The following is a 27,848-nucleotide window of genomic DNA, read 5'->3' as shown; positions in this document are numbered from 1 at the left end:
CTTTAAACATCCAGGCAGCCTGGCAAGAATAATTTTCCAAGATTTTTTTTGGCTGTCAAGAAACTTTAAACAGACTGATAACTTATTAAACAATACAGAGGGGTTCCATCTTTTCCATAAAGTTTTTTGGTTTGGGGTGGGGTTTTTTGTTTTGTTTTGTTTTTTACCTCTGACAGTAAGGTGGAAATTTAAAAATCTTTCCAGTATGGAAAAAGACTTTGGAACATGCTTGGAATGCACTTAAACATTTGTGGTTTTGACATGGCTAATAATCTATTTACAAAGATTAAAGTTTTATATTAGGATTATAAGACTACAAGCCACATTCCACTTTGCAAAATAGATTAACACCCCTAAATTCAATTAGTAAAACCATACACTGCAGAAGAGTCTGGGGAAGAGAAAAGAAAGTTCCATGTTAGGATATCCTTATACTTGGCACTTTTGAAATGAAAAACATGAAGGTTGATTCTGGCCAGGAATCCAGGGTGTTGTCAGAAAAACTCTGCTATCTGAACATGTGGCAAGTAGGAGTCAGAAAAGACTTGAAAATCAGGGACAGAGAAAAGACTTGAAAATCAGGGACAGAGAAGAATTAATGGTTCCTCTGCCTCCTGTCCGAGATTATCTTCCTTTACTGATTCTAAAATCTTTACTGCGCATCGAGGACATACCAGACTCAGGCCCAAGAATCAGAGGAAAATGCCACAAAGACCCTACCCTCCAACAGCTCATCTGTCCCTTCCTCTGTGTGGTTAATTGTCCTTAATTTCCCTTTCTCTTTTTTGATGCTTTTACAGACATAATGCGGACCTAGTTTGTTTATGTGTGCGCGTGCCTGTGTTTATTTTTCATTACATATTGAATAACATTTTAATTACCTCTGTATTTTTCATTGATTCCTTAGCTAAAGTGTTACAGCAAGTTGGTTAAATATTAAAAATAATAATCTGAAGGGACTGCTGGGTGGCTCAGTCGGTTAAGTCTCTGCCTCTTAATCACCTCTTAATCTCAGCTCAGGTCTTGATCTCTGGGTTATGGTTCAAGCCCCATGTTGGAGCCTACTTAAAAAAAAAAATCTAAATTCAGATGATTTGTTTTTTAATTGTCACTGTGAACAGATGTTGCTTTTTAAAATAAGGATTAGGAAGAAATACTTAATCGTATTATTTTTTCCTTTGAGAAAGTTCTTGAGAGAGAAAGTAAGCTGACTTTTGAAAGCTTGTGACTCACAGTAGAGAACATGCATTTTGTGAAACTGTAGCTTCAGTAACCCAAGAACTATTTGAATATACATTTGCCCTTGAACAACATGGGGATTAGGGGTGCCAATCCCCCTGCACAGTTGAAAATCCACATATAACTTTTGACTCCTCCCCAGAACTTAACTACTAAAAGCCTACTCTTGGCCATATTAATAACATAAATAGTGGATGAATGTATATTTTGCATCTAATATATATTGTACACTGCATTCTTATAATAAAGTCAGCTAGAGAAAAACGTTATTAAGGAAATCATAAGGAAGAAAAAATACATTTACAGTACTGTACTATGTTTCTATATTGAAAAAAAACCCATGTATAAGTGGATCCATGCAGTTCAAACTGGTGTTGTTCCATCCATGTTGCAGGATGTGACAGGATTTCTGTCTGTTTTAAAACTGAATAATAATATTCCATTGTATGTATATACCATATTTTGTTTATCCATTCATCTGTCTATGGACACTTGGGTGATTTCCACCTGTTAGCTATCATAAATAATGTTGCTATGAACAAGGTATACAAATATCTCTCTAAAACCCACCCTTTCAGGGGCGCCTAGGTGGCTCAGTCATTAAGTGTCTGCCTTCAGTGTGGGTCCTGATCCCAGGGTCCCGGGATCGAGCCCCCAGTCGGGCTCCCTGCTCAGCGGGAAGCCTGCTTCTCCCTCTCCCCTCCCTCTGCTTATGTTCCCTCTCTCGCTCTGTGTCAAATAAATAATTTTTTTAAAAAGATCCAAACTTTCAGTTCTTTTAAGTATATACCCACAAGTAGAATTGCCAGATCGTGAATTTGTATATTCTGAAATTTCACTGTTATTGCTAAAGTGCTCTCCATAGAGGCTGTAATAATTTATGCTTCCAGGAACAAGAAATGAATGTGACTTTGCTCATACTAACACTGTGCACTATCTAACTTTTTGAACTTTGTCACTCTGATAAAAGGAAAATGTTATCTCATCATAGTTCTCATTTACATTCACCTTAAGATGCATGGAGTGGAGCTTCTTTTCATACGTTTAAGACTGTTTTAAAAATATAGTGTGTTAATAGAAAATGTCATGTATAGGAAGGCAAACAGATCAGAACACAGTTGCCATTGAAAAATAGTTTATCACTCACAGTTCCTAAGAAAAGGGGACATGCCATGCCATGATGGCAACACGGGTAAGCACTGGGAACAGTCAGGAACAGTCAGGGAGGAACAGGGCAAGAGCCTTTACTGTGATTTTCTTGGGAAGGAATGGGTGAAGCAGGGTAGGCGGGCTTGGGATTGGTTAGCAGGAATAAGTTCAGTGAGCTCTGGGGCATAGGGGCTGGCCCTAGTGATTTGGTACTTGGTTCTGGGGTGATTAGGGTAAGTGTATAGCGGCCCGAATGTGAGACCCTAATAAGGAGAGAGTTTAGAGTGTGGACTCTGGATTGGTTGGTTTGCATTTGAAAAGTGTACCTCCAGGAGGACTCCTTTCAAAGTTGGGGAGGAGGAAGTGAGGGAGGCAGGAGGCCAAGGCAAGGTGACTCAGGCATATTACCGGGTTGTCTGGAAAGAGCTGTATCCGGTCAGCATAGGCACATGGAGCAGATGTTAAAACATCAACTCTATAGAAGCGAGAAGCATATTTGATACAAAGACCCATCTGTAACTTCTTTTTTTGTGAATTCTGTTCACATCTTTTTTTCCCATTTTTCTATTGTGTAGTTTTTTTCTTATAGATTCACAGAAACTCTTTATACATTTAGAAAGGAGGCCTTTGTGTACAATATGCATTGCAAAAATGTCTCCGTTTGTTGGATTTCTTTAGAGTTTGCTGAAGGTGGCCTTTCTTGACGTGGAAATTTGTTTTTTATTGTACTTTGCTTTTACAGCTTTAGATTCTGTGTCATACCTTAAGAAGACCTTTGTTACTCTGAGGTCATAAATGTGTGTCCTGTATTTTCTCCCAGTACATCGATAGTTTGAGTCATCATACTGTAACCTTTGTTACATCCGGTGTTTATGTTGCAGTAAGGGCAAACAGAAAGGAGATACCAACAGCAAGCTTAGAACCTAATGCCGAGGCCAATATCTCCCCAGCCCATCCATACCCAACAGAGGTGAACAGGTATACCAGGGTACCTCCAAGATCTGAAATAAGGAGGTGCAAGAATTACCTGACATCAAGCCTCAGATGAAGAGGAGAGGGGCTTTGCTGTCTGAAAAGATGACATCTAAGAATGGACAGGCTCAAAATATCTCAAATCCTAATGGCTTGGAAAGAAAATCTCTGATTGGCCAGGTCGGGGGGATGGTTCAGGGGAAATGGGTCTTAGTTCTAGCTCCACGTGTACTAGCCATGCAACCTTGAGCAAATCATTCCTGGTCTCTGAATCTCATTTCATATTAAGAGTACACTTCTCACTCCACATCACTCGGCATCAGGGAAATACAAATCAAAACCACAACGAGATACCACCTCACACCAGTCAGAATGGCTAAAATTAACCAGTCAGGAAAGGACAGTTGTTGGCAAGGATGCGGAGAAAGGGGAACCCTCCTACACTGTTGGTGGGAATGCAAGCTGGTGCAATCACTCTGGAAAACAGCATGGAGGCTCCTCAAAAAGTTGAAAATAGAGCTACCCTACGACCCAGCAATTGCACTACTGGATTTTTATGCTAAAGATACAAACATAGTGATCCGAAGGGTCACGTGCACCTGAATGTTTACAGCAGCAATGTCCACAATAGCCAAACTATGGAAAGAACCTAGATGTCCATCAACAGATGAACAGATAAAGTAGATGTGGTATATATACACAATGGAATACTATGCAGCCATCAGAAAAAGGAAATCTTACCATTTGCAATGACATGGATGGAACTAGAGGGTATTATGCTGAGTGAAATAAGTCAACCAGAGAAAGACAACTATCATATGATCTCTCTGATATGAGGAATTTGAAAGGCAGGGTGAAGGTTTGGGGGATAGGGAAGGAAAAAAGGGAACAAGATGGAATCAGGAGGGGGACAAACCATAAGAGACTCTTAAGCTCAGGAAACAAACTGAGGGTTGCTGGGGGTTGGGGGGTATGGATAAGATGGTTGGGTGATGGACACTGGGAAGGTATGTGCTATGGTGAGTGCTGTGAAGTGTGTAAGACTGATGATTCACAGACCTGTACCCCTGGGGCAAATAATACCTTATATGTTAATTAAAAAAACAAAGAGTACACTTCTCAGCTTATTACCCTTCAGGGATACCTCAGTGTCTACCATGGTGGTTTTCACCCTGTTTTTAAACTGCTTCTATCACTTTTTTCCAGCGGGCATCGTACCCAGAAGCACAGTAGATAAAACAGATTTGGATGTGGTGGGCGCAGAGGGGAAGGATGAAGAGGGGAGGGTCCCCTGTGTGCTCCCCTTCACGTCTCCTGTCACCCCCAGCACCACGGGGGAAACCCATGTCTGTACAGATAGTTTGTGAACAGAGTAAAACTGAGCTCTCTTCCACCTTAAAATCCATCCCTGCGCAGCCGAAAGGAAACACAGATCTGCCTCCAGAAAGCCTTGGAAAGCAATTTGATTATACTGAAGGTTCCTTCAGGAACAGAGGAGGGAGTTCTACAGCACATCATGCAACAAAACTTCCTAAAATTCCTTGTTACAGCAGATGCCTCTCCCACACACCTCTTACCCCTCTTTAACAACTCCTCCAGAAATTGTTTTTCCACCCCCCAAGTTGTTTTTTTTTCCCCTCTGTTTCTCTATTCATCTTCTCCTTGACAGCTTGACCATTTCATTATTTTGTAAAACGGTCTTCAGAGTTCCTTCCAATTTTCCCTTCCAACCCAGTATCCCACCATCACCTCACAGACCCAGACACAGACCTGAGCAATCAGTAGGTGACAGGGGAAACAGTAGATACTTAGATTTGAATTTTTCCTTCCCTTAGATTTTCTGGCCTAATATTGTCCCCTCTTTGACTTTACAGACAAATCCCTTTACAGTCTGCACCATTCCTCTCATCTTTTTGCTTCTGACCCCGGCCACAGAACCCATGCTTTGGCCAGATTAGACATATTATTGTTTTCCAAACTAGCTCCTGATTTTTCAACCCACAGATGCCGTTGCTCCTCCTATATCCAGCCCAGAAGCACGCTTCTTCACATTTCTGTGCTTCCATATTCTGCTCATCTTTCAAGGACTGCTCAGATCCTGTCTTTTTCTTGAAGCATCCCACTTCCTGAAAAAGTGAAATCACCGTTGCTGCTGTCTATTCCCTGCTTGTTATGGGACTTATGTCACTTACTCTACTCTGTCCTGTTTTTTTTTAAACTAAACTATAGTAGCTTTAGGAACTTTGGAAGCAGGAAGCCTACGCTATTCATCTTGATATTCTCTGAAAACTCTCCATTAGCTTACCACCCTGTGCATAGCCATACCATTTTCTTTTCTTTTCTTTTTTTAAAGATTTTATTTATTTGATAGACGAAGATCACAAGTAGGCAGAGAGGCAGGCAGAGAGAGAGAGAGGGAAGCAGGCTCCCTGCTGAGCAGAGAGCCCGATGCAGAACTCAATCCCAGGACCCTGGGATCATGACCTGAGCCAAAGGCACAGGCTTTAACCCACTGAGCCATCCAGGCACCCCAGCCATACCATTTTCAAAAGAACATACATGCATAGTAACTAGTAAAGCCTTCCACCAAAAAAAAAAAAAAAAAAAAAAATCACACTACTGAACCACCATTTTACAAAGTGAACTTAAAGAGGAGAAATTTCTTCTGAGTTTCTGAATGCATTTAACCACATCAAGTCCACCTGAAACCTCAGTGATTTTAAACGTCTAAAGTTAGAAATATCATACCAAGTTAGAATTGTCATGCATCTATTCTAGTTTTATTTTTGCTGGCTGAGCACCCCCACCAAGGAATATCCAATAGGGAGGCAAATCATTTTCAAGTATTTTTTTGAAAACAAAACCTCTACTTCAAGTGAAACTTAAGGTGGATTCCCAGGATATAAAATGAAAGCACAACTATTCTAGGAGAACAGTATTTCATGCATCACACATCTCCTGGTTTCTTCCTACCCGGCTTCCTTTGGCATTCATAAATAAGTCTGCAGAACCTTAGGGACACAGTTTGAGAAGCTCTAATCTAGTAGTTCAGCATGTGAAACCCCAACTCCGTATTCATCATACAAGCATCAGTCTGTCTTCCTGTCCATCTTGCATGGCTACTCATGGTATCAGAGCCTCTCTAGATTTTTAATTGTTGACTTGATCAGATAAAGACAACATTTTTACCTGAATATAAGACAGAAATATAATAAATGAAAATAAACTTTGGCATTTACATGAGAAATCTTTTGGCTTCCACAAAAAGATGGAAAAACATTCCATCCTCCTGGATTGGAAGAATAAACATTGTGAAAGTGTCTATGCTGCCCAGAGCAATCTACACATCTTTCACAGAGATGGAACAAACAATCCTAAAATTTATATGGAACCAGAAAAGACCTGAATTGCCAGGGGATTGTTGAAAAAGAAAACCAAAGCCGAGGTCATCACAATGACTGACTTCAAGCTATATTGCAAAGCTGTTATCATCAAGGCAGTATGGTACAGGCACAAAAACAGACACTTAGATCAATGGAACAGAATAGAGAGCCCAGAAATAGACCCTCAACTCTATGGTCAACTAATCTTCAACAAATCAGGAAAGAATATCCAATGGAAAAAAAAGACAAGTCTCTTCAATAAATGGTGCTGGGAAAATTGGACAGCCACATGCAGAAGAATGAAACTGGACCATTCTCTTACACCCTACACAGAGATGAACTCAAAATGAATGAAAGACCTAGATGTGAGACAGGAATCCATCAAAATCGTAGAGGAGAACACAGGTATAATCTCTTCAACATCGGCCAACAGCTACCTCTTTCAAGACATGCCTCTAAAGGCAAGGGAAACAAGCAAAAAGGAACTTTTGGGACATCATCAAGATAAATGGCTTCCAAAGAACTTTCCAAAGTGCTTTCTGCTTAGGCAGAATGTTTTCATCAGTGAATTCTGCCATGTAACCATGGAAGTAAAATAGTTTTTGGAGAGCATAGAATATTTGTTTGGCCTTTTCTGTCAGAGTTGTTATAAATTCTGACTTAGCTGCAGAAAGAAAATAATTTTTAACTGCTAGGTTAAGTAGGGACATTAACACACTTGAAAATGTATTAATTTTTAAAATATCTCCTGTCAGCAGAATGTTATGTAATTATTTGGTAAAATTAAAAAAATATATGTCTCACCTTAAGTTGAGATTTAACTGAAATCAGTTTCCACTTCAAAAATTCACACAGAAAGCCAGAGCAAGGTGATACTGTGATTTACTTTTTTTTTTAAAGATTTTTATTTATTTGAGACAGAGAGAGATAGCAAGAGTGGGGTTAGGTGCAGAGGGAGAGAGAGAAGCAGTTTCCCGGCTGAGCAGGGAACCCAATGAAGGGCTCGATCCCAGGACCCTGGGATCATGACCTGAGCTGAAGGCAGCCACTTAACTAACTGAGCCACCCAGGCATCCCTGAGATTTACTTCTGTGTGTACTTGACCTTGGAATCATCAGATGTAATTTGTCATGGAAAATTATCCCGTTTTATAAGAAATATACCAAGAAAGCCAGGAAAGCTGAAACTGGGTAATGGTCCACATATGATAAACAGTTTGCAAGGAACAAAGGTTTGTCTGTTTGTTTTTCAGGGAAGACTTTAGTGAGCGTAAAACATTACCTCCCTGTTGCAGCATTAATCATAGCAGAGAGAACATTGGAAATGCCCCAAGGAAAATGTCCAGCACATGACTGGCACTCAGCAAGTGACAGCTGCTTATCATTATTAGTATTCAGAAGCAAGAATCTCTAAATAAAAATTCAAACAGCTTACTTAACTGAAAAAAAAATGTGCTACTATCATTGCTGAATGGCAAATAAATGTAAACAAGTAGTTCTGTGGACCGTTCTTTGATAAGGTTTCACAACATAAACACAAGCTATTTGCTTCTCGCAGAAGATGAGAAACCAATTTCCAGACAGAAACTAAACAAGTTTTCAGATTCTGAATCGTCCCAGACGAGGTGAAACTTTGTATGAAGCCTTTTGTAATCGAAAAGCAATTCATCTTAAATAGAATCATCCTTAATTACTTGGGAAAGCCTTGAATGCTAGAGATTAAACTCAAATTTTGAGAGTTTATGTAGACATTATTTGGAAAAAATAATATCCAAAATACTCTGATAAGCATAGAGCATCATGTTACACATATGGTAATAAGCAAATGATACATATTTCTATTGAAATAACAAATATAAACATAATATCAGTATCTTAAGAGGCTAAGACAAAAAGGCCATTTATTTATAAATATGGTTTTTTGGGGGGAATTTCAAAAGGAGAGTTTATATCCTCAGAGGTCTCATGTAGGTTTCCTCCTGAAAATCCCTAATAAAATAATATAGATCTTTTTGAGATACCTTGTGATGCCTACGAAGATGTTGATTGTGAATTTGCTAGATCATGGTTTTAATTTTGGTTTACCCCTGGGACTTTAGGTGAGCAAAAGTGCAGAGGCAGAATTAAATATGGACATGGGGACAGTAAGCTGCTGAACTGACAGAGAAGTTGTCAAGGAGAAGAAGGAGCAAAGTGGAAGGAGCCACACTAGGGTGTTCTGGAGGAGAAGAGAGGCAGCAAAGAAGAGACATTTCAAGGAATAACAACAACATTAATAGCATAGAATTTGTTATAGGGGATTTAAAGAAAACTATCTGAAGTTCTTTCATAGCAATCTATTTTAAATAGCATCATTCAAAATAAGCTAGCTATTGGCCCCATGGTGATTTTGTTGTATTGACTTTTGACTCTATGAGCTGCATTTCTATTTTATTTGAATGGACAGGTTTCCTTGTGTATTGTAGCATGTGTTACAAATAGCATACATAAACCTGCATGTGTATCATACACGTACGTCTGTGTGTTTATGTGTGTGTATACACCACAGGGGGACTCTACCCATCTACAGATGACTATACTCATTTCCACTTAGACCCTACATTAAGTGGAAATTGCCAGTCAGATTCACTTATAGATATTCTACTCTACTTTCTGGCTATTTTCACTTTGAAAGCTGCTAGAAATACAAGATTTCTGTTATCGCTAACTGGGATAACTTTTGGAGAAAACAAATTTTAACATCACTGTGTCTAAAAATAAAGAGTAAAACCAGCCTCTGGTTAACTAAAGGTTTATAGTAATAGCAAACTAGTACCCTAATGATTTAAAATGACTATAACCTGATTACTTAAACTTGGGCATTACACTGTTAACAAAGAACATTTTTAGGTCTGTGACCTAGTTCATATTTCTTTTGCTATATACATACACACATACATAAACACATCAAATCCAGGGTGCCTGGGGGGCTCAGTCAGTTAAGCATCTGACCCTTGGTTTTGGCTCAGGTTGTGATCTCAGGGTCGTGAGATCGAGCCCCATGTTGGGCTCCATACTGGGCATGAAGCTTGCTTAAGATTCTTTTTCTGTCTCTGCCTTTGCCCCTCCCCAGCTCACAAGCATTCTCTCTCTCTCTCTCTCACATAAATAAATGAATCTCTAAAACAACAACAACACACAGTATCCTGCATGATAACACACGGTGCTGCCTCCCAGAAGACGCAGTATCTGAGGCTTCCACAGATCACTGCTTCCTCCCTTCGCCGTGAAGTGACTGCCTAAGTCGCGAGCAGTGATTTCTGGAATACCTCATCTAGACTACCATAACCGCTTTTAAGACACCTAGTAACAGGGCGCCTGGGTAGCTCAGTGGGTTAAAGCCTCTGCCTTCGGCTCAGGTCATGATCCCAGGGTCCTGGGATCGAGCCCCACATGGGGCTTTCTGCTCAGCTGGGAGCCTACTTCCTCCTCTGTCTCTCTCTGCCTGCCTCTCTGCCTACTTGTGATCTCTGTCTGTCAAATAAATAAATAAAATCTTAAAAAAAAAAAAGACACCTAGTAACTCCTCAAAATCATGGTGCTGACAGAAGCAGGGAAAAGCACATCTAAATGTAGAATAATCTAGAGAAAGCTGCTGCAGCGGGAACAGATCTCTGCCCTCTCCGTAGTGCAGCAGTTGTGTGACCTCTGAAATGACAGTTACAGGGTGGGCGGGTTGGCACAACCCTGCTGGTTCTTCCTTATCTCCAGTTGGTCTTCCCTGGAAGTCTTTGCTCCAGGTCCTCTTTCTTACTAGTGATCCCATCTAGGCCCATTAGATGGATTATCGTCTACATTCTAGTATTTCTGAAGATAGAAATGTATTGGTTTCCTTTCAAAAAAAATTGATTTATTCATTTAAGAGACAGAGAGAGAGGGAGCATGAGTAAGGGAGGAGGCAGAGGGAGAAGCAGGTTCCCTGCTGAGCAGGGAGCTGGATTGGGGGCTCGATCCCAGGATTCCGGGATCATGACCTGAGCCATAAGCAGATAGATGCTTAACCGACTGAGTCACCCAGATGTCCCTAGAACTGTATTCTGAACACTAGATGTCTTCTCTGAACATCATGCTAATATCCAAATGCCCTCCACTGGGATGTATTATCAATATCTGAACTTAGAATGTTCAGAAGTGCTGACCACCACCCCTTACCCAACCCCTGCTACACTTTCAGGACAGGCTACCCCCGCAGCCTTCTCCAGCTGAATTAACAGCAGCTCCATCCCTCAGAGTTGCTCAGTTCAAAATCCCCGTCCTTATGATACCTCTACTCTTTTCGCCGTCCCCCCGATCTTTGACTGGCAAATTTGGTCAGCTTTACCTTAAGGACCCACTTCACTGCAAGCATCGTGGTGCACATCTCTCTCCAAGATCATTGCAAACACTGTCAGACTAGTGTTCTTGCTTCCATCATGTCTCCACTCAACAAGAGTGATCCTTTTAAGATGAGATGAGATCCTATACCTCCTATGATCAAAACCCTTAGGGCTTTTACCTACTGGGAGTAAAAGGCAGAATTCTTACCATGACTTGTAAGGTCTAGATGGTTTGGCAGCTGCCACCACCCCTTACATAACTCCAACTCCCCAAGTTCTCCCTGATCTCATCTCCTAAACCCACTCCACAGTCGAGGGGTGGACTACTTGCTGACCCTAAAACATCCCAAGCACCTTGGCTTCCTTTGCCTAGATATCTTCTCCTAGCTATCTGCCTGGCTCATTCTCTCCTATCTTTAAGACTCTGTTCAGGGGCGCCTGGGTGGCTCAGTGGTTTAGGCCACTGCCTTCGGCTCAGGTCATGATCTCAGGGTCTTGGGATCGAGTCCCGCGTCAGGCTCTCTGCTCTGAAGGGAGCCTGCTTCCCTCTCATGCTCTCTGCCTGCCTCTCTGCCTACTTGTGATCTCTCTCTGTCAACTAAATAAATAAAATCTTTAAAAAAAAAAAAAAGACTCTGTTCAAATGTCACCTCCTCAGGGAGGTCTCCCCAGATTGCCTATGTAAAATAACATCCTTCCTGTTATACTCCTTATCTCCTTTGCTCTGTTGAATTTTTTATGGCATTTCTTATATGTTATTTATTTATTCACTTCCTCTGATAAGATACAATCTCCCTGAGTATAGGGTTCTTGATAACTAATATATCTCTGGCTTTCTTGAAGACTGTCTAGCACATGGTATACACTCAGTGAATAGTTTTTGAATGAATTACACCTGAATCCACTCTAACATTTCTATCTCCTTAAGTCCTTTAATTCCAAGGCATTTCTGGCTTCTTAATTTTAGTTAACATGAAGCTGCTGTTGAAACTAGGTTTGTGTTAACTGATCAAAACTATTCGAACCAAACATATCTGCTCAAGCTAGCCCATTGAAACCAGAAATTCTGGTAAATATACCCATATCAATAGATTCAGTCACATTTGAAAGTCTGTTTTTTCTCCTTTCATCAAGCAACCTCAAAATCTGTCCCCACATGTCTTCCTTTTCTACTGATAAAAATTAGCAAATTTGTGTAAAAGCTTCTCCTCCAATTTGACTTCACAATTGACATGAGAGCATGCCCTGGTTACAGGTCTGGAGAGGCCAAGGAGTGGGCTAAAGGAGCCTAAAGGGACAATTAAGACTTCTCCCTCAGAAAAGAAAGCAACACCATATTCTGGCCAAGAGGAGACTTCTCACTGTGGGGGAGGGGCCACTATAAAGAGCAAAGGAGGCTCAGGAATGTATGGGTATTCAGGGGACTAAATTCTCCGAAGTAAACCCAATTTTCCTCATTTCTATTCTCACTTCCAACTCTTCCCAGTCAATAAACAAAAGAAAACTGGCACAGATATGATTCAGTAGACATCGCATTTTGGCAAGACCTAGAGTGAAATCAGTTTGGACTCAGCCACCTCTGCCCTGTTACCTTGGAATTGAAGGTAGTTTGCAAAGGAGTCTTTAGTCTAATTCTGATTTTTTTTTTTTAACTAAAGCATTCATGGATTCTGTATAATTAAAATTAATTTCAAAATTACAATATGGTATAAGTATGAAAAAAAACCTTTTTTTCTTTAGGAACACAGATAGACCAAATGTTGTCTGTTCTGGTATTGCCTTACCCTTCTGCGTGACATGTGTCCACCGGCATGTTCCCGGAATCCCTTTAAAGGCTTGTCGGTGTATGTACCCAATCCATCATACATCCTCTCTTGCCATATTTCCCCCGGCTTCAACCACTTCTCACTTGTATTTGCCCACATTCACAATTTCCCAAATCCTCCCATTTGACAGTATCTGCTTCTTCCCCAGTTGTAACTCCAGCTTCTTCAGGCTACAGCTCTTCATCTGTAGTAACACACTCATGAACATGTTGAATAACAACACTGTCTCAAATTAGCTCTACATCCTAGCCAAACAGATTGCTATCAAGGTAGAACCCTTGTTGAAAATGTTATATATATAAAAGGAATATATAGGCTGGTATAGGACCCAAGGAGAGAGTTACCAACCCCCTCCTAATGTTATCAGAACAGACTGCCCCAAACAGGTAATTATTTTGGATGATGAAGATAAACACACACGCAGGTGCACGTGCACCCAGGGGAGTGCACACACACGTTCTAGGTGTTTCATGTATATTATCTCATTTAATCCTCTCATAACTGTATCAGGCAGTTCCCCCACCCCTCCCCACCCCCCACCCGCCCCAGGAAGATTCTACTGTTTTCCATTGTAAAACTGAAAGAACCAAGGGACAGTCTTTGCTTGTGATCACACAGCTTACAAAGGGTGGAGCTGAAATTCAAATCTAGCAAGTCCAGCTCCTGAGTCCCTTGTTCTTAATCATGAGCGACAGGACAAAACTCAGCTGGGGTTGAGCATGGCATTCTATCTAGACCAAGGGAACAGTATATCCCAAATAGCAAAAAACGCCGAGAACATGGGGAATGGTCGAGAACAGCAAGGCATTCAGTGTGGCAGGAGTCTACATAGTAGCAGAAAGGACAGTGAAAGGGGAGGCAGAGACCAATCCACCAAGGGGCTTATTTGCTGGATTTTTATACAAAAGGAAATGAGGGGTTGCTGGAATAATATGATCAGAATTGTATTTCTGAATAGTCCCTCTGACAGTGAAATGGAGGGTATTTTGCAACAGATTGAAACTGGGGGCATGCGTCACTGTGAGAGAGCGTTTGCATTATCCAAAGGAGTTGATAAGGGCTGAGCCAGCGCAGCAACGCTAATGATGGAAAAAGATGGAGCTGAATGCTACAAAAGGAAACTGAAACTTTCTGATTTCCAATGTGTCAACAGTGTTATGGAGGGAAATAAGAGAATGGTGTTCCTGTATTTGCCTGTCTTCCTGTTAATGAAAGAACACTCGTTAAAATCTTTATAGAGTCAAAAGTAAAGTCTAATTAGGTGAACACTATGCAACTTTTCAGACAAGAGTAAATATATAAATATTATTTTACAAACAGTAATATTTAATGTTTCCACATTGCAAAAATAAACAATTGTGAAGATTAAATCTTTTATTTTACAGGATTGTTAAAGACATTAGCCTACTTTTACATAAAAAAAAAGAATTATAAACAAAAGCTTATCATGATGACATTACCCATCACTTTTACTTTTAAAACCTTTCCTTGAGTAACCATTCAAAAATAAGGACCAGAAAATTTTGTTTCTAGGATATCTTTCATACTTTGTATACCTAAGCTTTTTTTTTTACTGGACAGATATGTCATTAGTTCATTTGAAGCATTACTGTTTATAAGAAAAATTTGATTTTTCTTCTCAGCAATGAGTGAATTAGTTTCACTTGGAATTTCTAAGGACGAATTTTAGTCAACATTTTCAAAGAATGATAAAGCTTAGAAATAAAGTCTTAATTAAGATAAATATTAGCATTTAAAATGGAACAAAGACTGAAATATTTGTTAATAATCCACATTTATGAACATTTACATATATTAGTGAATAGTTAAGGCAAAAGACTCTCAGATATAATCTATTTTCATCAACATGTTAAAGATGATCAAAGTATAATATACATTCTATAAAAGACATGAAATGAAAAAAAAAATGATTCCAAAAAGGAATTTCTATGTCATAAAACTTTTTATTAGGAAAATACCATAAAAGTTAATGGAAAATAAAATTTGATCCTTTGAAATAAGGTGGAAAAATAAGAGGACAAGCTTTTGAGTATTTACATGGATTAATGAATTATTTGTCAAATCTCCTGAAATGATACCCTGTTCCCATTAAGTTGATGGACACTCACTGTATGAGCTACTACTTTTCTTTTGAAATATTATTTCGTGAAGAGTCCATTTTTTTTTCTTTTTTTCATTGTGAGAAATAGAAGTTTTAGAGGATAGGATCTGGCCTCATTAGTCAGTTTTTGATCACAGAAATTTACTTAAACCTACACATATTAATAATTATATATAGTAAATGAAAATCTTCTTATCTGAAATAAATACATTGTATAATATAAAAATCTGTGTAATCTTTTTTAAAAGAGAGAATGAAGAGTAAATCAGTGACATTTACATTTATTAAACTATTGAGTAGATATGAAGTCTTTGAAATCTACAATGATATTTTACATTTTGGTCTCATAATTCTATCTGCATTTATCTTGCTTTAACATTTTAATAGTGTTCATAATAACCTAATTTTTATCATCTATACCTGAAAACTTTGTATGTCATACATATATTTTTTAAAAGAATATTGTGCTTCTCTTTAGTTAGAATTTTCTGTAGAGGGCAATATTTGAAAAAGTTAATTTGTTACCTAAAGCAACTATCCTCCTTAATCATTTTCAAAGGAGTAAAGTTGCATCTTCATGAGTTTATTTTGAAACCTTGGTTATGGCAGTAGAAAAAAACTAGAAATTAAAGATTATATTTCTATGACTCATATACATTATTTTATACAAATTTTATTCTAGAGTATTTTTTAAATGTTCAACAGGATTCTACTGTTCTCTCTGAAATGATCGTTTTTTACGGTGATGAAATTTAACACACTACTTTTGTAGTTAAAAATGATACCTACACTCCAGAATTGGTGAATTATAAAAGTTTCAGATATTTTAGTTTGGTTAAAAAAATAAACACTTGTATTTAAATTTCTAAAAAAAATAAGCAATACACCAGAGTTATGATTAAAATACATAATATTTAAAGTACTATATATTTCAAATTTTATATGTCCTATAAAACTTAGCTTTAATGAAGTGAATCACTTAATAAAATTATTGCTTTGGATATGAATGCTTTGGCCTTCAGAATATTCTAGTCTATAAATACATGCCTTATTCCCCACCCATACCTATCCTTCCAAAAGAAAGCCTACCAGTAGTCACGCACAGTAGTGAACAATCTTAAATTAAAAACCATTGTGCATACAGAGCAAAGGAAGTGAATTTTTATATTAAAGCAGTTTTCACCATGCAACACCTAAAGCGTTATTAACTGTGAATTAATTACCTTTAAACCAGGGTCTTTATGGTTGAATTTTCTGAATGCTTTTAGGAGTGACATCATTCTACCACTTTTAAAATATTTTAAATGACAAATATTTTACATTTCACAAATAATACCTGGGCAGGTTTTATATATATGTATGTATATATATATATATATGTATATATATATATATATATATATCTCCATCCCTTCATCTGAGAACCAAAATGCTGTAGGGTCTTCCTGAACCAAAGTAAATGTCGTAAGTTGAGAAAGTTTATCTCAGAATGAGGATTAGGGTATTCAGAGACAAAGAAATACCCAATCACTGAGGACAGCCTAAAAAGAGTGATCTACCTTTAAATGTCTCTAAGTCATAATAAAAATTCAGATTACTTGTGTAAGAATTCAGCCTGCTAAATAAACAATGATTTCATAATTATAGTGAGTAATACAAGTAAATAGAAAACTTTTCAACTATAGAAATTAAGAAAAATCATAAATCTACTCGTGTAATTCTCAATAATCCCACTTGCTTTTGCAAGTATTCATGTGGATAACAGTGTAACAGCAACAAAGAACTCCTTTAAAATGTATTTTTTTTAGCTTTATTTTAAAGCTGTGTAGCATAAGAACCCACTGCTTAGAGATAAATTTTTAGTCATAGAAAAGGAGTATGAAATACATTCCAAAGTGCTGAAAGAATTAATTACCCTGTTAGGTAATGAATACTGAGAGAAATGAGCATTAGTGATTTATGGTTTAAAGTGCTTTGGTCTAATCATCATTTTGGCCTCTTTGAAGGAGGACTTGTAGCCACCAGGCTGTGCCTCACTTATCCCAGGCCAGGTGCCCCAGAAAATCCCATTACGGACACCTCTGTATTTTTGGTGATAATATTTGCCATTTAAGTTTGCAGAAAGACATGCATCAAACCACCAGCCTGAACTGTAATAGAGCCCACAGTTCCCAGAGGGATATCGATCATTGTCCCTATCTGGGGTAGTGAAGAACTTCAGATCATGGTTGTAATGTTTACTGAAATGTAAGGCATCTCCAGCTGTGCCATTATAGTTACCGACGTGTAAACGGTATCTGAGAAACTCATTGGCCACATAAAACTGATCATATAAGGCATAGAGCTTGACGCCATTAAAGTCTTCGAGATCTATTCTTAGAATCATATCCTTACTCTTGGTCAAAAGGTGAATTTTATCGTTCCCCAGCCAAAATTCTCTTCGGAGATTGCCAAAACCTACTTTGTAGTCTCGCCACATTCTGGTGAAGTTGGTACTTCCGTCGAGACGGGCCTGCAGCACAGTCCAGCCTCCCCCCATTGTCTCCATGTCACAGAAAACTTCGAAGCTACTGTTTTTGGGATCTGGTGTAACTCTGTAGATCTCACTGCTTCTTTTGCCTATTGCGTAGTAGTCAGAGCAATCTTTATATATTAGGTGTTGAACTGAAGGGGGAAGAAGAGAAAGGCATCAGACTCTGTTAATAAAAACTATGCATCTTAAAATTTCTTGTATTTACAAAAGCAGTTTGATAATTCAATCGAAGGTGTTAATGCAACCTTGCTCTGCAAAACTTACTTGAACCTGTTTAGCAAATGTTTATTAAGGCCTCAGAATAAGAACTTGGTGTTATAAAACCAGTCAAGGCTCTCCAGCATGACTCTGGGCTGGTAATCATAGTGCTAATGTTCACAGTGTACAACAAGATCCTCATCAATAAAGTAGTTTTAGTAACATAGTTAATATTTAGTGAGTGCTACGTATGTGTTCTAGGCATTCTGCCAAAGACTTAACATTTTCACACTTACTCTGCACATTGACCTTATGATGTAGGTATTATTTCCAATCTGTCGGTGAGGACATTTAGGCTCAAAGAGAGTCAGTGACTCTCCCAAGTTCACAGAAGCATTAAGTGGCAGAACCAGGACACATCCTGAGATCTGGCTGGCTATGAGGCTTGTTCTTGTAATTACTGCATTCCTTGGTCCTAAAGGTCAGATGCTTCCAACTCCCCTGAACTGCATTCCACATATACAGAAAAAGCACAAGTTTCTTTCTATTTCCTTTCACCTCAAGAGGCCAATACTGTCCTGTCATAAAATTTTAGAGGATATATGTTCCAAATGATGTGTTAAAATTCTAACATACAGAAATGGATCATAAATTCCCATTTGTTTTACTCACTTGACAACTAAATAAAGAAGATCAAGTAAAAAAAAAAAATTTTAATAATATACTGGTGTTCTTATCCTGAATTTATTACTTGGGAAGTGTTTAGCCAGTGTTTCATATGTTTGGTTTCTAGAAAGAAACAACAGGTGGTTATGTCCAGGATAAGTATAATTATCAGTTACCATGGATCTGTAGGAATCAAATACAGATATTTACTCTCAAATATTTCTTAGAAAGATCTGGGCCAGATAAGGCAAATTTAATATGAACTACTCAGAGGCACAAGAAAATCTACTCATGTGTGTTTAGAACTCAAAGTATTCCAATACTTCCCCCAAACTTTTAGTACAGAAATAGATGACTGAATCTTGTGCCTATTATTACAAGTAGCCATGCAGCATGGAATCTAATGTGTGCCCAGAGATGGCACTAAGACATGAGCCTCTCTCTGCCTTGCAGTGCAGGATACATTCAGATACAGGCTCCCAGGAGTATTAGCAACAGTGGTCCTTGAAAGCCCTGCCTCACCTTCAGATCCCTGGCAGATTCCCTAGGGTTGGAGCACACACGAGGTGCTTGTTCCAAATGAATGTGATCTTTGTGCCAGGCACCACATCCCTTCAATTTAACACTCATGGTAAGTGGAGGTCCAATGCAGGAATGCCTTTCCAAAGTGTAGCAAGACCATCAGCAGCAGTGTCCCAGGAACTCAGGTAGAAAGCCAGAATTGAGAGGAACCAGTGCCAAAGCTAGAAATTTGTGGGCATAGTAGTAGTAAAGCAGTTAAGAAGTAGTAGTTAAATCTGTGGTCTTCTGGCATGCCAAAATTCTCCTCTTAAAATGTTTGGGGCCACGAAGCAAAAAGTTCTGCACACACATGAAGCCACATAGCTGCTTTTATTCCATCTATTTTCACTAGATAGTTGGGATTATGAACTGCAGATAGTGTAAAATCTTTCAAGGATTCCTTGTGGCCACATGAGAAGGAGTAGTCAGCCAACCACAGGAAACTGATTTCCAACGAACAAAGCATAACTGGAAATACTGCACTATCTCCATTGTTTTCAAACATGTCAGTGAAGAGATGTTAAATGCACTGAAACATTAAGAATTAATGTCTCTGTTCTTCAGTTTGTGAGCAGCTCTGGCATTAGCAAATAAGCTCCTTGAAATTGGAAGTGCTTTCACAGGATACAGAACTAATTATGATTTTTGTAATTTAGTCTTAGATCGTTTCGGTGGTCACACTTACAAAGACATTAGTTTTTCCTGTACTAGCTTGATGAATAAAAGGCTTACTTTATTTCATCTGTCGCGCATTCAACTTATTTGCTCAGGTTAATGTTTACAGATACTGTATAGCTATATAATATGCATGCACAAGTGATAAGAAGACATTGTACCTACCTGGACGTGACTGTATTTCTTCTTGAATGGGACACTTGGATGAACACTTGCCGTCCAAACTGTTGACTACCGAAGTTAGATTTGCCACTTTGCTATCAACATAACTTTCTATGTTGTTCATATTTACAAGATTGAGCTTCTCCAGGCGACCCTGAAGCAGGTCGATCTCCTCCTTTGCATTCTTGAGATCAGAGGACAGCTTGTTCACCTCACTCTCTAATTCTTGAACTCTGTTGTCATCGGCATCTCCCAGGGATCCTGGGCTAGGTGACAGCAGTCCATTTCTGCCAGGGGCCCGGCTGTCGTCAGCCTGCAATTTGCAGTCCTGGCACGATTTCTTCAGGGTATTTACCATTTCCTTGAGGTTCTGGACTTCCTTGAACACCTCCTCGATCCTGCTGAACTGCCTGGGGAGCTGAATCATCAAAGGGGGCAGGCTCACCTGGTAGGGGCATTCGCCACCCTCCTCGCATTTCCCTCTGCTTTCTAGTCTCATCGGGCAGGCATCCCTGGCCCTTTCATCTTTAATTTCCTCCGTTTCATTGTTTGCTGCAACCAACAAGCTGAAAGCGGCAAGGACAGCCCAGCTCAGCCAGCACCAGCTGGCGGGCTTCATGTTTGCGGCGGCAGCACTCACCCCAGCAGGGATGCACGGTTTTAAGAGCAGCCGCTGCTGCCTGCCTGAGTCAGGCGTTCTGTGTTCTCAGAAAAGGGCGGGAGCGCTTGCATCACCAGTTTCAGAAACAGAGGAAGAGGAGCCTGTACTCTTCACACGCAGCTTGCCAAGACCTGTTACTGATTCTCAGAATAACATGCATCAGAATTACTGGATTTGATTGGATGCCTATATCCGTCACGTTTCACTTTTATCATTTAGTTTCTAAAGCACAAGAAAAAAAAATCTTGGATTTCACAGTAATTATCCTTAAAATAAATTGTACTTAATGCCATTGGGAACAACTAGCTTTTAAAGAGAAAAATGAATGTACTAGTTATCCAGATGGAAGAACAGAAAGTTTACAAAAATGGAAATGGCCTTTCTTTTTTCCTTTTTAGAAGGGGATCATGGAGGATTCTGTATATTTTTCATGTTAGACTTTCAGGTGAAAGAAACAGTAAGCACTTGAAATTTTTTAGATATATGCCAAGAAGCACAGTTTTCTGATTGATGCGATGCATTTTTGCTTCATTTCTTTGAAAAAGGAAAGAAAACTGGTAGAAGAAAAAGGGGTTCACTTCCATTCTCTGGCCCTAGCACAGTGTAGAGGAAACATCTATCTGACAAAAACACATGTAAAAGTACACCATTGCCTTTGATCAAAACCAGCAGCCTTCTCCTTCACCTTCACCATTTTTATGATTGTACAGTCGCATTCTGCAGTTGCCCATGAGCTAATCTTTGAACTTTTCCTGGCTCTGTTCTGATTCTCCTCCTCTCCCCAACATCTGTGCCTTCCCCTCCCAATAGCAACCCTGTGGCCGTGCTCTCTGCCTCCCACGATGGATCCCTCTGCCACTAGCTCTGTCACGGCTTTGCCCAAACACACATCAGCACTCTTTGCCTTTTCAAACTTTTCTTGGTTTAAACGTTTTTTTTTTTTTTTTTTTTTTTTTTGCAGTTTTCTACCTTTTCTCCTCAGTAGCTAAGGGGCAGGAAGGGGGAACAGCTTCAGTTGGAGAAACCACCTACTTTTTAATTTGTTTTGCATCTCGACATCTCATAAGGTTTCTTATTTTAAAAAGGAATTTTTGGCTTTAAAAATAATTCCAAAATAAATGATATGGATAAAAATCCCAATTCTTTATTGCATTACTCAAGGTACTCTATAATCTATCTCCTACTTATTTCTTTAACTTGATGTCCTGTGACATTTCTCTATAACCCCCCTTCACTCCAGCCAATTACACTCTTCACCCTAATTCTCCATGTTCTAAATATGGCAGGCTCACTTTACACTTTGGCAATTGTATTTACTCCGAAGAACTGGATTCCATCCCTGGCTCTACCTCTTACTGGAGGGATAGATCATTACCTTTACTGAGCCTGGGTTTCTATAGCTGTGAAGGGGTTATCTGGCTGTTTTTCCTTATACAAGAATGATAATTATGAAAACTTTGAACGAAGTGTGTACCAAATATGGTGTTACAAGTAGCATTCTTTCGCAACAAATTTGTCGAACATGTTCTGCACACCTTATGCTTCATTTTCCTCCATCTTCTTCCAACTTTTTTAAAAAATGGAGTTTGTTATCTCTTCATTCCATTCAATGCAGTCAAACCAATTTAGACAAAATCTTTTAACTTTCTGACTAAAAATATCTAGTTAATCTCTTAATTTCACTTTCTCTCCTCACGTGCTTTTAAGCTGTGACACTCTCTTGTTGTAAAGGGAGAAGTAGGTGAATAGATAGATTATTTTAAAAGAAAGAGAATGATGATAGTATAGATAATACATAAAAATATTTCATAAAGTAGAAAGATATAGGAATAATATTTAGTTTAATGTACATTACTAAACACCCTTAACTGGCTAGGGTACAATCTATATATTTACCCAGTTAATTATTTATTAAGCACCTTCTATATATATTCAGCACTGTGCTAGATCATATATAAAATGCATGCACCGGCCTCATTCATTTATTCATTCGTTCATCCCCCATCCCTCCATCCCTCCAGCCACCATATATTAGCTTCCTTGACATGGAAGACACTCTTCAGGCACTTAGTTTACACTAGTGAACAAATCAAACAAAAATCCCTTTTTTCCTTCTTAGGCAGGGCTGTTGAGGACCTTGAGTTTTCTTCCCGTTGGACTTTGAAGTAAATCATAAGCACTTTTAAAAGTTTCCGAATCTAACAAAAGTTCAGCCCTCTGACTCTTGCCATGGGCTCTGTTTCTTCTCTTTGAATCAAGCATTTGCTTTCCAAGCACTGCTGCTGATTCTTGAGCCCTGCAGCCCCACCTAGCCACCGGCCGCGGCATCGCTCCTCTGCAAAAGCTTAGATGTGCTGTGGGAACTGGCTCCTGTCCACTGAGGACCCATAAACAATTCCCCAGATTAGGGTAGGGAACTGCTTCGTTAGTCAGTTATCAGTGACACTGTCAGGTGATTGTCTGGGTTCTTAATTTAAAAAAAAAATCACTAGTCACTTACTGCAGACAGACACTAAGTGACTATATGAAAGAGGTTCAACCTGACTAATGAGTTTATAACCCCTGGGGCCAGAGAGGGTGTGCTATAAGTATTCGAGAAGCTTTCACCAATACTATGTCACTACATCCTCCCATCTCTACAGGTACCACGAGCACTTGCAGGAGAGCAGAGAAAGGGCTCAAAGTTTTAAATACTTGCCTGTTTTACAATTTTTAAGAGACAGATTTGGAATTTGAACCTGTATCTGACTCCAAAGTTCATGTCTTTTCTCCCATGCCACACTGCCACATAGGGGGCAAATAATACAGGAGAGGTGTATTGGTACCAGGTTGTGGGGGAGCCTGGTGCTTAACCACTGCTTAGATCAATGGGGAGCCAGTGAAGGTTTTGACCCATTAAACACTTTAGAGAAATTAATCTGTCAATAAAATACTTGATGTAATACTTGATGTAGTGGAAAGGGAATGATTAGGCAAGAGAACAGTTTAGAGGCCGTTTAAATAGTCCAAGTTCTTGCTTCCCAAATTGTGTTTCCTGGAACATGAGTAACTAGATGCTGATGAATACTTTCAGGACAAATGGATCTGAGAAATATCAGTCATATGCTAAAGTGTGTTATGGCTGGCCAAGAATAAAGTGATGTATGCTGCATTTTTCAAATGTTAGTTAACAATAGGAACCTCCCCCTCACCAACCCCAGGACCATTTTTAGGAAGGGATCTTCAACTAGAAACCAATAGGAAATGGGAGTTCTAGGTGAGAGGTATTAGTGTGATGGCAGGAAGGGTGGTAAAGGGGTTGCAGACATTATTACCAAGGAGTTGTAGATAGATCACTGGTCAGAAATGGAGGCAAATGGAGAATTATGAAATATGACCCTGGTTGAAGTTAAGTAATGTGGCAATGAGAGTAGGGAGTGAGCAGTAGGTTGGAGAGAGTGTGGGAGTACCAGTTCGGTTCTGAATACATTGACAAGCCATTATATAGAAATATCTACCAAACAGTTGGACATCTTGATATGAAATCATCCCAGAATACATGTGGAAATCAACTTGAAACCATAAGAACCCAGAGGATGGTCAAAGAAATAAGACAAGAACCAGAAGAGTGTATTGTTGCAAAGACTAGAAGAGAAGGTTTCAAGCAGACTGCTCCCAAATAATCAAAAATTTGAAGAGCTGACTCTTTGTCCTCAGCCCCTGTGCAACTGCCATCATCTGACTTTTACCTTTTGCCTCCTCCCTTTTGCTGGCAAGTCTTTCTGTATTTTCTCATGCCCCAACTACCCTGACTTGAGTATCAACCACTGATTCTTCATGTCAGCATCAGAGTCTTCCCTTCGTCCCCACATCTGCCTTCAACTCAGAACTGACACATTATTCCCATTTACAGATTTGTTTTTCAGTTCTAAACAAATTATTTAGCACCAACAAATGACGGAATTTCTATAAGCCACATATGAAAATTAATTACACCAGTCTATATTCAGAATGTATTCAGACTTCTTTATTGCTTTCTTATTCAAAGTATATTCAAGGGAGGATCTGCATTTACCGTATTTGGGTCAGATTTCAAAAGTAAATTTCCATTTCCTCTAATGCAGTTTTTTTTTTTAAAGGAAACACTTTATGTCTTTATTTGTACCAAAGGAAGTTACTATGACAATCATTACTTATAGCATTGAGATATTTTCACAGATATAATATTTATTAACATATTCAGTTTCTGGTTTATTAAATTCAAGAGCATTTGATTATACCTTAGGGAATATGTCTTTTTAGGATAAAGAACTTAAAACATTCACTTTTTAAACTACTTGATTTGAAATGTCAAAAGTAAATACTGTTTATTTTAATATTCCTTAGGGTCTTAGTCCTAGTTCATTATAAATTTCACAGAAAGAACCTTAAACAATATCCTGATTTCAGCAACCCATAGAGATATCAAGAATTTCCTAATTTTTATTAAAACTAGAATAATAATTGAGAGTTTCTTTGGTCTGTCTTGCAAGTACCTCACTAGCATAAATGCAGACTAGGATTCCCTCCAGTATTGACCTACTATCAAAGATCCATTATGTGAATCCTTAAGGGTTCTGGTTCTAAAGAAGTATAGGAGAGAAACATCCAAGGGTCTGCTCTTTAAGAAACTACAGAATATATAGTTATTTCATGTGCTAATGGCCCAGATCCTCAGTGAGGTACTCAGGGCTCCTCAGCTAAAGTTTTATGAAATTAGAATATCCCATGGGAGTCTTGAGATGTCCATAAGTCATCATCTATCAACAGAATCTCTTTTACCAGGTACCCCACACCAAGCCAGGGATCATGATGGATCCAAGAGATCCATGGGGCATGACATCTAATTTTGCTATCATCTGATTTCCAGAGACTTAGAAAACTTCATATAACCAATGTTGGAGAAACAAAATGTATTTATTTTTATTTCTTTATCAAAAATTGATCTTCTTTTTTATTCCTGAAACAAAACAAACAATAAAAACATAGTAAAGAAATCATGAAAATCATATTGTGTCTTTCTTCTTTTGTTTCAGATCATGACTTTCTGCACATTCTCTTTGTCTCTCATTGAGAGGTTTCTGGTAGTTATTTCCTATAAAATCACTGCAAACCCTGAATTAGCAAATACTGAACCATTGCTTCCAAGGGACATAGTGGCTTAGGTTTCTGTGAGCCTCTGGTCATAGTATTTTTGTCAACCGATCAATACATGACCTTGTTTTAAAAGTGTTTCTGTTTAAAAACATCTCATTTTATATTGTTGACTCATTTACATGGAACTCGTGACCAACAGAACTATAATTCATGGCCGAAGGGATCTTATCTAACACAGGTATTGTCTCCATAAGGTGCATCACAACTTTCTTGTACTTAGGAACACTAGGCAGCCCTTTAACACTAAGCTCAGAGACCCTTTTTCAACAGTGAAATCACCAACTAAAAGCACAAAACTGTGGAAAACGTGGCCCTTAGACCACAGAAAGGACACTTGTTTACAGTATGAGAACTAAAGCAAGACAGCAGAGTGTCGCCTTTGAGCTCAGCTGCGCATTGGACAACTCAAAATGTTCACCATTCTAGGGATGTCTACAAATGATCCCCAAAGCCTGCGAGTATTATCTTGAGGTTACAAACAAATTTTAATGAGCAGGTGAATTTGCAAACACATAATCCATGAATAATGAGGACTGAATGTATGTTGTTACAAAATCCATAGCTTTAAATTCTTGGAAATGTCTGTTCATTCATTCTAAGCTGAGATGGCTAATTTGGTTCTACCTGTTTCAGCACTTGCATTCCTTGGGGTATTGGTTTATTTGCCATTTAAAAATTTTATATATATACAAATGTATATTATGTATAATATATTACATGGACATACATTATAAGCTATATAATGTATCCTATATGTCATATATGTTAGAATGTCTATATTTAAATGTAAGTTAACATACAATTTAGCAAAGGATTTATTTTAATATTTTAATTCATTCATCAGGCTAGTGTGCATCTTAAAGAATTAAATTTTTATGGAAAAGTGAAAATATTAAACTAATTCCATGCTAACTAGATAATTTCATGCTGAATGCATGTCTTTTAAATCTGTCTTTCCTCTGAGACTCATTTTTAAAAGACTCAAGTTTGTTTTATGAAATACAAATGATAGCACGTGAACTCTCTATAAAGGTTAACTTAAAGGTGATACCCACTGTGCTGGTAAGTAAAGAAAATTTATGAAATGGGTTGAATGTAAAGAGTAAACGCTGCAATTCACTACTAGGTCTTCCAAGTTCTTAAGAAATCTTTTTAAGCATGTACAGTGTAGCATTCTGAGGGACCACAGTATCTTACTTAGTTTATTTCTTTTCTGTTTCTTGTTTGATAATATCTATGATTTGAGTCATTTCCTGTTCTTTTCAGTGAAAATCTCTCAGGGTAGAGGAAACTACTTCATGATCATTATCAAAAGATATAAAACTGCCTGCTCCTTATTTTGTTTATTTTTAAGTATCCACTATTATTTATCAAAGCTCTCCTCTGTTTGTATATTTAATACAAAGTTATTTTGATTATGTTTGCATGTATCAATGATTTGGCATGTCTTTTGACAACTGATACAAAGTTTAGTTGCAACCATTGTTGCTGCACAAAAAGAAGAGGAGACAGATACAACAGTTTTGTCAGTCACATGTAAATATAAATTTAAACTAAATCTTCCTTCATTACTAGGATCATCTCAAAAATAACATGAAGTGATAACAGTGAAAAGAGCCTTAGGATGGTAGTCTTGGAACTCATGTGCTTAGTGAGGAAACGTCCACTTTCTTGCCACTTAAGTCAGCTTTAATTTCCATATCTGTAATATGAGAAAGTCAAGTTAGAGATCGCTAAGGCTCCTTTCAACTGTAACGGTTTATGATTCTGAATGGTATTCATTAGAAGTCATATGAGAGCACAGCAAAGCCTCAAAATATTAAAAAACAAAACACAGACTATCCTTTAATTAAATCACTAATTCCAATGGAAAACTATAAAGATCTACTTTGTTTTAGCTATTCATCCAGTCAATGAATACTTATTTTGCATTTATTGAACGGCGCTCTGTACGGGCTTGGAGATAACAAGGGTGAAAAAACAGACATGTTGCTTACTAGGTGGAGCTTTAAGTTGCAGCGGAACCTGTCCAAGCCAGAACCAGCCCTGGGCAGATGCGGCATGTCTGGCCTACGGCTACACCAGGACTTTCCTGTACCCCTCATTTCCCTCCCACTATGTCATGGCATTGGCCTCTCCTTTTGCTACTCCTGAAATGGTCACTTTTCAAGT

General features: G+C 38.5%; 2 protein-coding genes across 2 annotated transcripts in view; one reads left to right on the top strand and one right to left on the bottom strand.

Moving 5' to 3' along the window:
* CCDC146 (coiled-coil domain containing 146) overlaps positions 1-27,848 on the top strand; it is a 93,369-nt gene that overhangs the window by 5,976 nt on the left and 59,545 nt on the right. The window lies entirely within an intron of this gene.
* FGL2 (fibrinogen like 2) lies at positions 14,159-20,554 on the bottom strand. Its single transcript, XM_046021059.1, has 2 exons — positions 19,844-20,554; positions 14,159-17,709 (listed from the first exon to the last, which is right to left on the bottom strand). Exons 1-2 carry the CDS (start codon positions 20,457-20,459, stop codon positions 17,003-17,005), a joined length of 1,323 nt encoding a protein of 440 aa, XP_045877015.1. The 5' UTR covers positions 20,460-20,554; the 3' UTR covers positions 14,159-17,002.

The sequence above is a fragment of the Meles meles genome, chromosome 10 (genome assembly GCF_922984935.1).
Source record: "Meles meles chromosome 10, mMelMel3.1 paternal haplotype, whole genome shotgun sequence".
Lineage (NCBI taxonomy): Eukaryota > Metazoa > Chordata > Mammalia > Carnivora > Mustelidae > Meles > Meles meles.
The sequence above is the reverse complement of the archived record's forward strand: the minus strand, read 5'-3'. Positions and strand labels throughout refer to the sequence as shown.

Excerpts from the sequence above, each read along its gene's own strand:
- FGL2 (XM_046021059.1), bottom strand. The coding sequence starts at position 20,459 with ATGAAGCCCGCCAGCTGGTGCTGGCTGAGCTGGGCTGTCCTTGCCGCT. Across the intron at positions 17,710-19,843 it reads AGAAATACAGTCACGTCCAG|TTCAACACCTAATATATAAA; the intron begins GTAGGTACAATG and ends TTCCCCCTTCAG.